Source organism: Oryx dammah, unplaced genomic scaffold (assembly GCF_014754425.2).
Source record: "Oryx dammah isolate SB20612 unplaced genomic scaffold, SCBI_Odam_1.1 HiC_scaffold_1, whole genome shotgun sequence".
NCBI classification, from domain to species: Eukaryota; Metazoa; Chordata; class Mammalia; order Artiodactyla; family Bovidae; genus Oryx; species Oryx dammah.
The window spans coordinates 41047146-41059529 of record NW_024070185.1 but is presented as its reverse complement, the minus strand read 5'-3'; the positions used below and the strand labels follow the sequence as shown (position 1 = coordinate 41059529).

Here is a 12384-nt window from a genome sequence, read left to right as displayed (position 1 = left end):
GGCAGGGAGGTGGCGCACACATACACAGTTGGCAGGTGGGCAGGGAGGTGGCATGAGCCGGGGTGGAGAGTGCATTTTTAGAATTGATGAAATGTAACTACAGCTTGGTGCTGCCTGCCTGCATAAGGAGCTTGAGACCCCAGGGAAAGGCAGATCACCTCTCACAAGTTGTCTCAGAGGCCCCAGAGCTCTAAATGCTGTTTTTGGTCTCATGCCAGATTCTGATTTGAAGCTATTTATTAAAAAGAGTACTGTGCTTAGTTGCTCAGTGTCATTTGGGAGACTTGGGTCACATGCATCTGGTTAAAGCAGGTCATAATGGGTTCACCCCTACCCAGGGAGGATGGCTGTGAAATGTGGGAGGGGGGAACACCCAAAGAGATGCCAGCCAGACCAAAACTCACTTCCACCAGGTTGTATCACATGCAGATATCAATATAATGGATTCCAACAGATCTACATTTAGAACTAGACTTGTGTTAAACAATAGATAGGACAGAATAGTTGATTTGGCAAGAAAAAAATAAAACCCAAGACATGTTCAGTCCCTTAAAAGCACTTCCTTGCTGTTACAAAGGTCTTTCTTGATCAATCATGTTTATTCTATCACCGTGTACTGTTGAATGTAACAGCAGTAAGTCTGTCTTTACTGAAGGTTTATTAAGAACAACATGAGTTTTAAATGCAAGAGAATTTCTATGTAAAAGGAAAGTCTTCTTTTCAAGCATCTGGAAGTCATTTGAAATATCTAAATTATTCATTATGCTTAATTATAGTCATCAAAAGAGCAAAGTCAGATGATTCCCATAACCTTACTAGGTTTCTATCACCTTCCACTTAAGTGTTGTCACATATCAGGGAGAAGAACTAATCACTTCCCCTAAGAAAGAATTAACTTCCCTAAAAACAAGAACACATGGGCCAAAATTTCTCACTACCATGTTTTTGCAGCTTTCTCTGTCCACTTCAGCAATAGCATGAGTCCATGTTTAAACACTATAAAACATTTTGATGAAAGATTCCAAACACCATTCCTTCACAGGGATGGGAGTGAAAATATTGGCACCACTTCCCAGTCACTGTTTTGGGTACAAACATGCACAGAGTAATCAGTGTCTGTCTGTACACTCTGGGATGCAGAACAGAGAGGCCTCTAATAGTTTTAGTTACTATTCATAAAAGACACGTGATCCAAAGAACACAGTATATACCTCCTGCTTAAGACTGCGTTTACAACCCTAAGAATTCATCTGGGGAAAAGGGTTAGGGAATTTGGGGGCACTGTGGTGGTAATGGTTTTAAATTTAGAAAAGGAAAGATGGCGTATTAGTTTGCTAGGGCTGCCTAACAAATACCACAGACTAGGGGGCTTCCCAGATGGCGCTAGTGGTAAAGAGCTCGCCTGCCAATGCAGGAGACATAGCGACGTGGGTTTCATCCCGGGTTAGGAAGATCCCCTGGAGGAGGAAATGACAGCCCACTCCAGTATTTTTGCCCGGAGAATTCCATGGACAGAGGAGACTGGCAGGCTATCTTCCACAGGGTTGAAAACAGTCAAACATGACTGAAGCGACTTACCAGCCATGGGAAGCTTAAAAAACAAGATGTTTATCTCCTCACAGGTTCTGAAGGCTGGAAATCCAAGGTGAAGGTGTAGCAGGGTTTGTTTCATTTACAGTCCTCTGTCCCTGGCTTGGGGACATTTTCTCTTTTTTTCTCTTTACGTGTGTCCCGATCTCTTCTTATAAGGACATACCCACTCATACTAAACTAAGGCCCACTTATGGGACCTCATTTTACCCTAATTACCTTTTTAAAGACCCTATATCCAAATACAGTCACATTCTGAGGTGGGGGAGCACAGTTAGGCTTTTTACACGCAGACTTGAAGGGGACACAATTAATTCAGTCCTTAACAGATGGACAGGATTATAAACCTAGTTTCCTAAGGTTCAACAAACAGTTCAGAAGTGGCAAAAAAAAAAAAGTTGAGTCAGATTTTTATGTTTGTTGATGCAAGTCCATTAGCTTTTTTTTTTTTTTAATGTTTATTTACTTATTTATGCTGCACTGGGTGTTAAGTTGCAGCACATGGGACCTAGTTCCCTGACCAGAGATTGAACCTGGGCCCCCTGCATTGAGAGAAGAGTCTTAGCCACTGGACTACCAGGGAAGTCCCAAGTTCATTAATTTTAATATAAAAAAAGTTTGATTAGTGATTCAGTTAAATGGTTGCTGCTTTTTCTGAGACCTTGTCCTCTCTTAACCATTATTTTAAAAATAAACATACATTCTTGTATTTGTAAGACACACTCTTAAGAGTGAGTAACTTGCTTTAATTAAGATGTAACCTTTTTAAAACTTCATTGCAAATAGAAACAGAAGTGCCACCACATTTTTTAAAGAACCTATCCTTTGCATGCAGGAAGTCTTATTCCACTAGGCTAATGCACATGAACAACAGACAGGTTCCAAATCGGAAAAGGAGTGCGTCAAGGCTGTCTATTGTCACCCTGCTTATTTAACTTCTATGCAGAGTACATCATGAGAAACGCTGGACTGGAAGAAACACAAGCTGGGATCAAGATTGCCGGGAGAAATCTCAATAACCTCAGATATGCAGATGACACCACCATTATGGCAGAGAGTAAGGAACTAAAAAGCCTCTTGATGAAAGTGAAAGAGAGTGAAAAAGTTGGCTTAAAGCTCAACATTCCGAAAACGAAAATCACAGCATCCGGTCCCATCACTTCATGGGAAATAGATGGGGAAACAGTGGAAACAGTGTCAGACTTTATTTTTTGGGCTACAAAATCACTGCAGATGGTGACTGCAGCCACGAAATTAAAAGACGCTTACTTCTTGGAAGGAAAGTTATGACCAACCTAGATAACATGTTGAAAAGCAGAGACATTACTTTGCCGACTAAGGTCCGTTTAGTCAAGGCTATGGTTTTTCCTGTGGTCATGTATGGATGTGAGAGTTGGACTGTGAAGAAAGCTGAGTGCCAAAGAATTGATGCTTTTGAACTGTGGTGTTAGGGAAGACTCTTGAGAGTCCCTTGGACTGCAAGGAGATCCAACCAGTCCATTCTGAAGGAGATCAGCCCTGGGATTTCTTTGGAAGGAATGATGCTAAAGCTGAAACTCCAGTTCTTTGGCCACCTCACGCAAAGAGTTGACTCACTGGAAAAGACTCTGATGCTGGGAGGGATTGGGGGCAGGAGTAGAAGGGGACGACAGACGATGAGATGGCTGGATGGCATCACTGACTCGATGGACGTGAGTCTGAGTGAACTCCGGGAGATGGTGATGGACAGGGAGGCCTGGCGTGCTGCGATTCATGGGGTTGCAAAGAGTCGGACACGATTGAGCAACTGAAACTGAACTGAACTGAACGCACATTACCCTAGTCTTAAAGGGGATTAACCTAGTCTTAAAGGTCAGGAAGCAACAGTGAGAACCGGACATGGAACAACAGACTGGTTCCAAATAGGAAAAGGAGTACGTCAAGGCTGTATATTGTCACCCTGCTTATTTAACTTCTATGCAGAGTACATCATGAGAAACGCTGGCTGGAGGAAGAAGCTGAGTTGGTGAGTTGGTGATGGAAAGGGACGCCTGTCGTGTTGTGGTTAATGGGGTCACAAAGAGTCAGACACGACAAGCAACTGAACAGAACTGAAAGGGGAAGAGGTTCTCGTTTCTTCCAGGCAAAGTCTGTTAAATCCCTGAGAAAAGGATGGAAGTGCAATCTGAAAACTACAAAAGTTAAAATTTAAAATTAAAAACATTTCTCAAATCCAGTAAACTTTTCCATGGAAAATACAGCCTCCATTCAGTCAGGTAAGTTGTTCTCAGTGTAGTTAAAACCATCTGTTGATTTCTGCTAAGAACAAATAAAACTAGTATAAAGTTGAAACAACAGAGGAAACGGGAGAAGTCATCAGTGACTGAACAACAGCAACAAATATCTGGGAGAAGAGGAAGCTGTGGAGAAAGTAACAGGGCCAAGAAAGCTGAATAGCAGGTCCATGCAGAGAAGCAAGCTAATTCTCTCTGTGATTACAGAAAATTTCAGCAAGAGGTGCTAAGTACTGGAAAGAGTTGGGGTAAGCCCTAGGATAAAAACAGGGGATTGACTCAAATGGGCTATCAGTCCACACAATGGCAAAAGACTGAGTTTATTTTGTGGATTCCAGTGTTCAGTTTCGCCAAGCTATGGGGTCCCAGATACAAGAGAGCATGACAGACAGGCACTGTGTGCAAAACAGGTGGGGGAATGAAGACCTGACAGTGCTGCGCAACCAGAATTCTGGCTGCTGGCTGGCATCCCCTCCAGAGGCACCGAGAGCTCCAAGCAGAAGCCCTACAGATCCCGACATATGGAGGACTCTGGTCCAACAGCAGCCGCCACACCTCATCACCTGTGCAACGAACTGTCAACACTCCGGAAGGTCCTGCTGCTTTTCTCATCGGTTTTAGCGGTCTTATGTATATTAAGGAGGGCTTTACATACATAAGGAGGAGACGCAGGTTTGATCCCTGGGTCAGGAAGATCCCCTGTAGGAGGAAATGACAACCCACTCCAGTATTCTTGCCTGGAAAATTCTATGGACAGAGGAGCCTAGCAGGATACAGTCCATGGGGTTACAGAGAGTCAGATATGACTGAGTGGGCCCATACACGTGTATATAAAGTAAAGCCAAAGATCTCTCCCAGAAAGTCTCAAACGTGAGAGACCAAAATAAAAAGTGCAGACACCAGAAAAGAGACAAAGCAAAGTAAAACAAAATGAAAATAAAAGACAATGGAAGGACTGACCAAATATATATAAATTCCTAATATTTTAAAATTGAAAAAAGTCAAACTTTAAAACTGAAGGGAAACAGAGTAACCATTCCTAGCTTCTCATAGTAATTTAGCATGAACTTATTATATAGACATTTTCTGAGCCTCTTTCTTTTGATAATTTTTTTGTAGTTGTATTATATGTTACAAGTGTACAGTACAGTGATTCAAATTTTTAAAGATTATACTCCACTTGCAGTTATTATAAAATATAGGTTGTATTCCTTGTGTTGTACAATATATCCTTGTAGCTTATTTTGTACATGACAGTTTATACCTCTTAATTCCCTGCCCCTCTATGGCCCCTCCCACCCTGAGAGTTGAGTGAGATTATGAAATAGTAAGTGCACAAGAAATGTTTGTCAACTGGATTAACAATTGTCATGAGACATTTTTATACTTCATACTCCCAATCCTGACTGCCATTTTTCTTAGTACTTTTCTTGGTTTAGCTAACAGACCAAGGAGTGCTAAGCATAGACAATCACAGGGAAGGAGGAAGGGTTTTCCAATTTGATCGACATATTAAAGAACAATAGGAGTGATTCTGTCTGTGAGAAACACTGAGTGAACACAAAAACTGCACCCAGTTGAACCGAGCAGCGTATGAATACATAAAACATGCACACCCCTCAAATATCCAGCAGCTAATCAAGACAGTGTTGTACTAGCATCAGGATATACATTAATGGAATAAGAGCTCAAAGTCCAGAAATGGAATCATGTGCTTATGGTCAACTGATTTTCAACAGAGGTGCCAAGATCACTCAGAGGGATAAATGGCTTTTCAACAAATGATGCTAGGATGACTGGAAAGCCATGTGCAAAAGAATAAAGTGGGAGACCCTTATTTTACACCATATACAAAAACTAACACAAAATGGATCAAAGACCCAAATATAAGATTTAAAATTAGAAAGCTCTTAGAAGGAAACACAGAAGTAAATCTTTAACACCTTGGATTTGGCCATGAATTCTTAGATATGACTCTAAAAGTACAAGCAACCAAAGAAAAAAATAAATTAGATTTCATCAAAATTAAAACCTTTGTGTCTCAAAGAACACTATCATGGAAGTCAAAAAACAACAGACAGAAAGAGAGTAAATAATATTTGCAAATCATACATCTGATAAAGGACTTGTATCCAGAATATATAAAGAACTCTAACAACTTAATAATAAAAACATAAAAAACTCAATTGAAAAATGAGCAAAGGATCTAAAGAGTTATTTGTTCAAGGAAAACATAACAGCCAATAGGAGCAGGAAAAGATGCTTGACCTCACTAAGGTCAAGGGAAGGTCAAAAGGGAAATACAAATAAAAAACACAAAGAGATAATACTTCACACCCATAAGGATAGCAATAATTAAAAAGTCAAATACTAACAACTGTTGGTGAGGATGTAGGGGGATTGGAGCCCTCACACACTGCTATGGACATGTAAAATGGAACAGTCACATTGAAAAAGTCTGGCAGTTGTTCAAATGATTAAATGTGGAGTTACCATACGACCCAACAACTCCACTTCTCGGCATATACTTAAGTAAAATAAAAACATTTATCCATATGTGTTACTTATTTTGATCTTGGAATCATTCTGCATGTATATCACTTTAAATATGTATAATTTTATTATATTTTATTCAATTATTCCTCAGTAAAGTTTAAAAACATAAAAATTTTAAAAAAGACAATGGAAGGGCTGAAAGAAAAAGTGGAGAAAATATTTCACCCAGAAAGCAAATCAAAAGGCCAAAGAATTGAAAGAAAAAATTTGTGGATCAAATCAGCATTCAAAATCTGCAAAATAGGAGCTTCAAAGAGAAAGTAGAGAAAAAAACAGGGTTGGAAGAAGTGGGGGTTAGGGAGATAATACAAACATAGCCCCTGGATGGGAGGGCTTGCCTTCTCCAATGAAAGTCCTAAACAATTACCCAGTATGAATAATGAAGAGGAGATAACACACAATAGATAGCAATGCCAAGATTCTGAAATACGAGGATGAGGCTGGCGATAAAGTCCTGAAACCTTTCAGAGAAAACCCTCTCATCCCTCCAAAAAAGGCCACATACAAAAGACTGAGAATAATAATGGTACTGAATTTCCAAAGTCACTCTGTAAGCTGAAGGAAATACTGACCCATGTCTTCAAAATTCCACAGCAAAATTAATTTCAAACTAGAATTCTATAACCAGCTAAAATAGGTGCCCAGATGTGAAAGGGTAGAATAAAGACATTCAGACTTTAAATTCTGACCACATATGCATTCTTTCTCAGGAAGCTACTAGAGACTGTGCCCCATTCAAAAGAGGATGTTAAGCAAGAAGATGAAATGCATGGGGTCCTGGAAATGGGCTTTCCATAGGAGACATGAAGGGAAGGCCCAGGATGAAAGCCAGCTGGCTCCAGGAGAGGTGTCTGCCAGCTAACCTGATGAACTGGACAGGGTGGAAATTACTATTCAGTGAGATAAGCACACTTTGGGCTGCAAGTTTCCAAAGATTCAACTCGAAATGGCCTAAGTGATAAATGAAAGTTAATTCTCTCATGTAGCAGGAAGTTCAGTAGTAGGGAAGTTGATTATTCAGCAGTTCAACATCAAGGTTTCAGATTCTTCAACCTTCTGCTCCACCATCCCCAGTGTGCTTTCTGCATACACTAAAGTCAGTAGGCAGGAAGGGGACTCTGTTCCTTGTGGGTCTGAGACTAAAGGAAACTTTCCCAGGAATATACTTCTCTGAGAAGCATATTGGTCAAGACCCTCCTAAAACCCATCACTGACTTAAGGGAAGGGCCCCTGGGATTAGTTTGCAAAAGAACACTGATGTGAACTAATCAAGGAGATGTGTGTAATGGCTTTGTGGAGTAAGGGTTGAAGCTGTTAAAATCTCAGCACATTTCTGACCCACCCGAAGCATATGAGGTGGGACATATCAGAACCATGGGGAAAAGGGTGGACACCAAAATGACATGGGAGCCTTGCCAGGCTGAAAAAAATAGAGGAAATGGGGCCTACTGGAGAAGAGTTTAAACAATTCTGATGGTCAGTTTGAGAAAAATAATAGGAATGTAGGAAAGAAAGTAAATAAAAATAAACGAGGCAATTTATTAATCCCAGGAAAAAGAAATTAGTAAAGGAAATGTCATGACCGTTCATTACTTCCTTCCGTATTTAAGAAGTGATGTCAGCATAATCATATAAACTGAACACCAATTTTTCAAAAATGATGCAATTGTTTTGGGAAAATGGAAAGAAACAAAGTAGGGGAACAGTGGTGGTGAAAGGTCTCACTGTGTATCTTGCCATAACACGAAGTTAAAAGAAAACGTTTAAAACATATATATTTTTTAAAACCTCAAAATTTCTGTTTAAACACCTAGCAGAGCTAAAAAAGAACTGAAAGTTGCTTCTGAGAAGGACAAGGCCAAGAGCAAAAAGGAGTAGGGCAGACGAAGGGTTTCTGGTTTTGAGATATGCTTCCTAATACTCTTAACTTTCAAAACTGCGGATGTTATTTTATTTTAGTCTTATAGATGGAACAAATAGCAGTTTTGTCCCCATCTCTTTCTAAATGGGCCCATTATATGGAAAACAGACTCACAATACACTGGTCCAACAAAAGCAAGCTTCTTCCCCATTATATCTCATCACCCCACACCCAGACCCAGCAGTTCCACATCTCCATCCTTAGGGCCAGTTGGGAGGGGGATGGGGGTGTAGGCAGGTAGACAATCTACACAAGAGAACCACCGGCATGGGCTCTTTTCAAGGCACCTGTCAGAAAGGGCAGCAGGTGACATCTCCTGTGTTAGAAGTAGTCCTGGGACCAGGCAGTCTGGCAGGAAAGGCTCTGCTGTTCTCAGGTGGAACCCCGGTGCAGAATCAAGTGGTTGTGCTGTCATAGCAGACTACTTAGAGAAAGCACTGAAGCTTGGTTTCAAAAGCAGTCAGTATTCATAGGCAGGGCTACGTGAGCCTGACTACGAATCCTTCCAAGGGCTACCAATCCTTGCAAACTTGGTTCCTTGGGAGTCAAGTGTAGTTTTAAAATTCAAACACCCAACTTGTACTTAAATTCAAATTGCTGCATTATTAACAAATCCGCATAACCTTCCTTCTAATTCAAACCCTGGAGCCCTCAACTACTTTAGGGAAAAGTTCCAAAACAGAGAGTCTCATTACAAACAGCTGGAAGGGCCAGTTTCAAAGACAGGAAGATTTTCCCTGTGGCCCTGACATTCACACCGCTACCCAGTGTGATCGTTTAATTCACCCAGCACGTTTTCCCCTACAAATCTTAATTTACTGTAGTCACTTGTTTCCAACAAAATCTAACATGGTGTCCAATCCGTCAGGCAGCTGGGAATGCAGCTGCCCTAGATGTAGAGAGGCCCCATCCCTATGCCATTGGGCCCCAAGGGATCCTGAAGCACTACTCCCACCAAGGACTCCCCTACTCTCATCTACCACATCCTCAGGAAGATCCCCTAGAGGAGGAAACGGCAACCCACTCCAGCATTCTCACCACAAGAATCCCAGGGACAGAGGAACCTGGTGGGCTACGGTTCATGAGGTGGGGTCACAAAGAGTCAGATGTAGTACAGCTGAGCAACTCAGCACGCACACATGGCCTCATCTGAAGCTCTCTGATTGCTCGTCCTCCTCCAAGAAGCTCTCTCAGACTGTTCACTGAAGGTGTCTTTCCCCCTGAATCAATGCATACAACTACCTTGTATGAATTTGTTTGGTCCTTGTGTATGGCTGCCAAACCTTTTCCATTGTGACTTGCTTACTATTCAATATGATAAAAGAGAAGGCTGAGACTGTTTTCGTAAAAAGGACATTTTTAGAAACGATTTTATAAATAGATTCTTATACAAAGAAGAAACACATATACAGAGCACCCAAATTACCAGTAAGATGGACCCTAGCCCTTCTTCCCTGCACTGGGAAAACAGAACAAGAAAAATGACTCCAACTAGCTCTTAACTGTTTCCACCTAGGCAGTCAGCTTTTCAAGTAGCATTTCTATTCCTTTGCTGGTGTTTTTGCTTTTTTCCAAGGCAGGAATCAGGCTTTTCAGTCCAGCTTTGACTTTATTTGCAACTTCTTGATCAGAACTCTGGAGAAGGCTGAAGAGAGAAGACAGAAATAAACAACAACAAAAAAGTGTATTTCATAAAGCCTCCTAGACTGGTCTGCAAATACTACCTTCACACACTGTAAAAAATTCAGAGCAGACAGTCAAGAAATGCTCACTGAGTAGCTGAGTTAACACCTGCAAGTAGGTGTACATGTAGGGAGGTGGGCAGCATAAAAGGTAAGCAGTTAATGAATGGTCTTCTTGCTGAACTCTATTGCTAAAACACTGACTGAAGGGGTGAAGAGGTTTACCTTATACCTTACCTGTCCGGATTTGAAAAATGCCTCTGACACTCTAGTAACTATACAACCAAGAGCGTGCATTAAAATTCTCAAAGACTGCAATTTCCTGGCCTGTAAAATGGAATCAGCAAAAGAATCCACCTTCTACCTCACAGGGTTGTTTTTTGAGGCTCACATGATCTCGTACCTAAAGCACCTAGCCAGAGCCTGACACGTAGTTAAGTATTCGATTGATGTGAGTCACTGAATAAGATAAGGTCAGCTCTGCTCTCTGAGACCTTGCTGGGGCACTCTATCCCAGGTGAGCAGAGCCCTGCAGGCTGGCAACAAGTAGGCCCCTTTCTCTAGATAGGGGCCAGGTCATAGGCACTCTGTTGTCAAACTTCAGGGCTGAATTTCTTATTCTCCCCTGACTTCCTCATGACCACATTTACTGACCACTGAAATACATCCTAGAAAGTAATCACTTGGCACTTTTGAAAGACCTTGGCTGCAATATTTCCATAATGTCCATAGAGAGGAGGGGAAATGAGCAGCCCCCAACAGCATTCCAATGCTTGTGGGAGACAAGCAACAAGTACTGCCTGCCACCTACAAAGCTGAAAGGTGCCCTCTTAACAGACTTGTGACTCACTGGGTGTTTTTATTTTATATACCTTGGCTAAACACACAGTCACATCATGCACAATAGTAATACAGGTTAATATTTATCGAACATAGGCATTAGACCTAATGCTAAGCATCACGTATGCATTATCTCATTTAGTTTTCCCAACAACCTAAGATTATTATTAATCTCATTTTACATCCAAGAAAATTAAGGCTCAGAAAAGTTGAATAATTTGTGCAAGGCCACACAGTGAGCTGGGAATGGAACCCATGCATTTCAATGCTAGAGAATAATGCTTCCCTGAGTTGTTTTTCAGACTGCATACAAGGCTGGTTGTTTTACCCAGAATGAGGCTTTTCCACTTACTCCTAAAGGTTTAGCAAAACAAACCAAAAATAAAAACACATACATGTACTGCATGAGTTTAAAGAAAAATATAAACAAGCAAAGAATCTTGCCAAACAAGTCAAGCACGTGACTGACAATAATCTATAACCAAATACAAAATAATTATAATAATCAATTATTAACTTATCTACAGCTTCACTTCTCTTAGAACCTCAGATATTTCATATTTCAGTTTTATGGAGTTCTCCATAATAAACCTACAGTATCGTTCTCATGTTTGAAATCTACCCAAGGGTAGTTCTGATTGATGATCAATCTTAAAAAATTAATTTTATGGCACTGCCAGAATTTTTAGTTAATTGCATGTAATGAAAGAATATGTCAGTAGGTTGTTAACACTCCAAATGCCTGGTAAAGAAATCCATGTCATAAAAGTTCCTGTTTCAACTGGAAAATGAGCTAATTTTAATAAGGAATAAATTAGTGATCAATATCACCTGTGCATCTGGAGATACTGATATACCAAAAAAAAAAAAAAAAGAGAGAATGCCCATTTGGAATGTACATACTTGTGAGTACATGTGTACCAAATCAAAATATAAACTGAAGAAATACCTGTGATGTATAAACAATACAAATTAAATTGCAGAGGATCTTGCATGTGAAATACTATGGGAAATTCAAGCTGAAACTGGTAACTGTTTTTTTCCAAAGCCTGATGTCACAGCAGGGTGAAAAATCAACTGTGATTGCTTTAAAGCAACACAGAATCTATTTAAAAATGAATATCCTTAATAGAAGGGTTTTATCTGGGAACAGAATACATGGCAATTTCAATGCCCTGTAAATTATAAACTCAACCTATGTCCAGGCAAAAATATACAAGTTAACCATATGTCTCAATTCATAAATCATCAATTTTCTATCATTTTAATTAGAAATGAAGATAAGTAGGTAGACTATAATAGCTAATGCTTCTCGAATCCTTTCAGAATAGTTGAAAACAAAGAATTATATGTAAAGTCAGCTGTGATTTAAAAAAAAAAAGTTTCATCAGATTCCATAGGAACAAAACTAATTCATTAAAAAAGCATATAATTATACTGTGATCAAAACCAAAAATATGGTGAAACAATCAAATGATACCTTGGAAACACCCTAATTTTATGATCCTTGATATCCAAAAGA

At 40.1% G+C, this 12384-nt stretch overlaps 1 protein-coding gene across 4 annotated transcripts in view; it reads right to left on the bottom strand.

The window, feature by feature from the left end:
* Positions 1–8364: 8364 nt before the first annotated feature.
* The window catches only part of PUM3 (pumilio RNA binding family member 3), a 45993-nt gene continuing 41973 nt past the window's right edge, over positions 8365–12384 (bottom strand). For 2 of the 4 annotated variants that reach the window (XM_040245083.1, XM_040245004.1), the window contains exon 18: positions 8365–9985. In XM_040245083.1, coding sequence (XP_040101017.1) covers positions 9853–9985 — 133 coding nt within the window. In that variant the 3' untranslated portion in view covers positions 8365–9852. The remainder of the gene's footprint in view (positions 9986–12384) is intronic. The other 2 variants (XM_040244916.1, XM_040244831.1) reach the window with 1 other exon arrangement.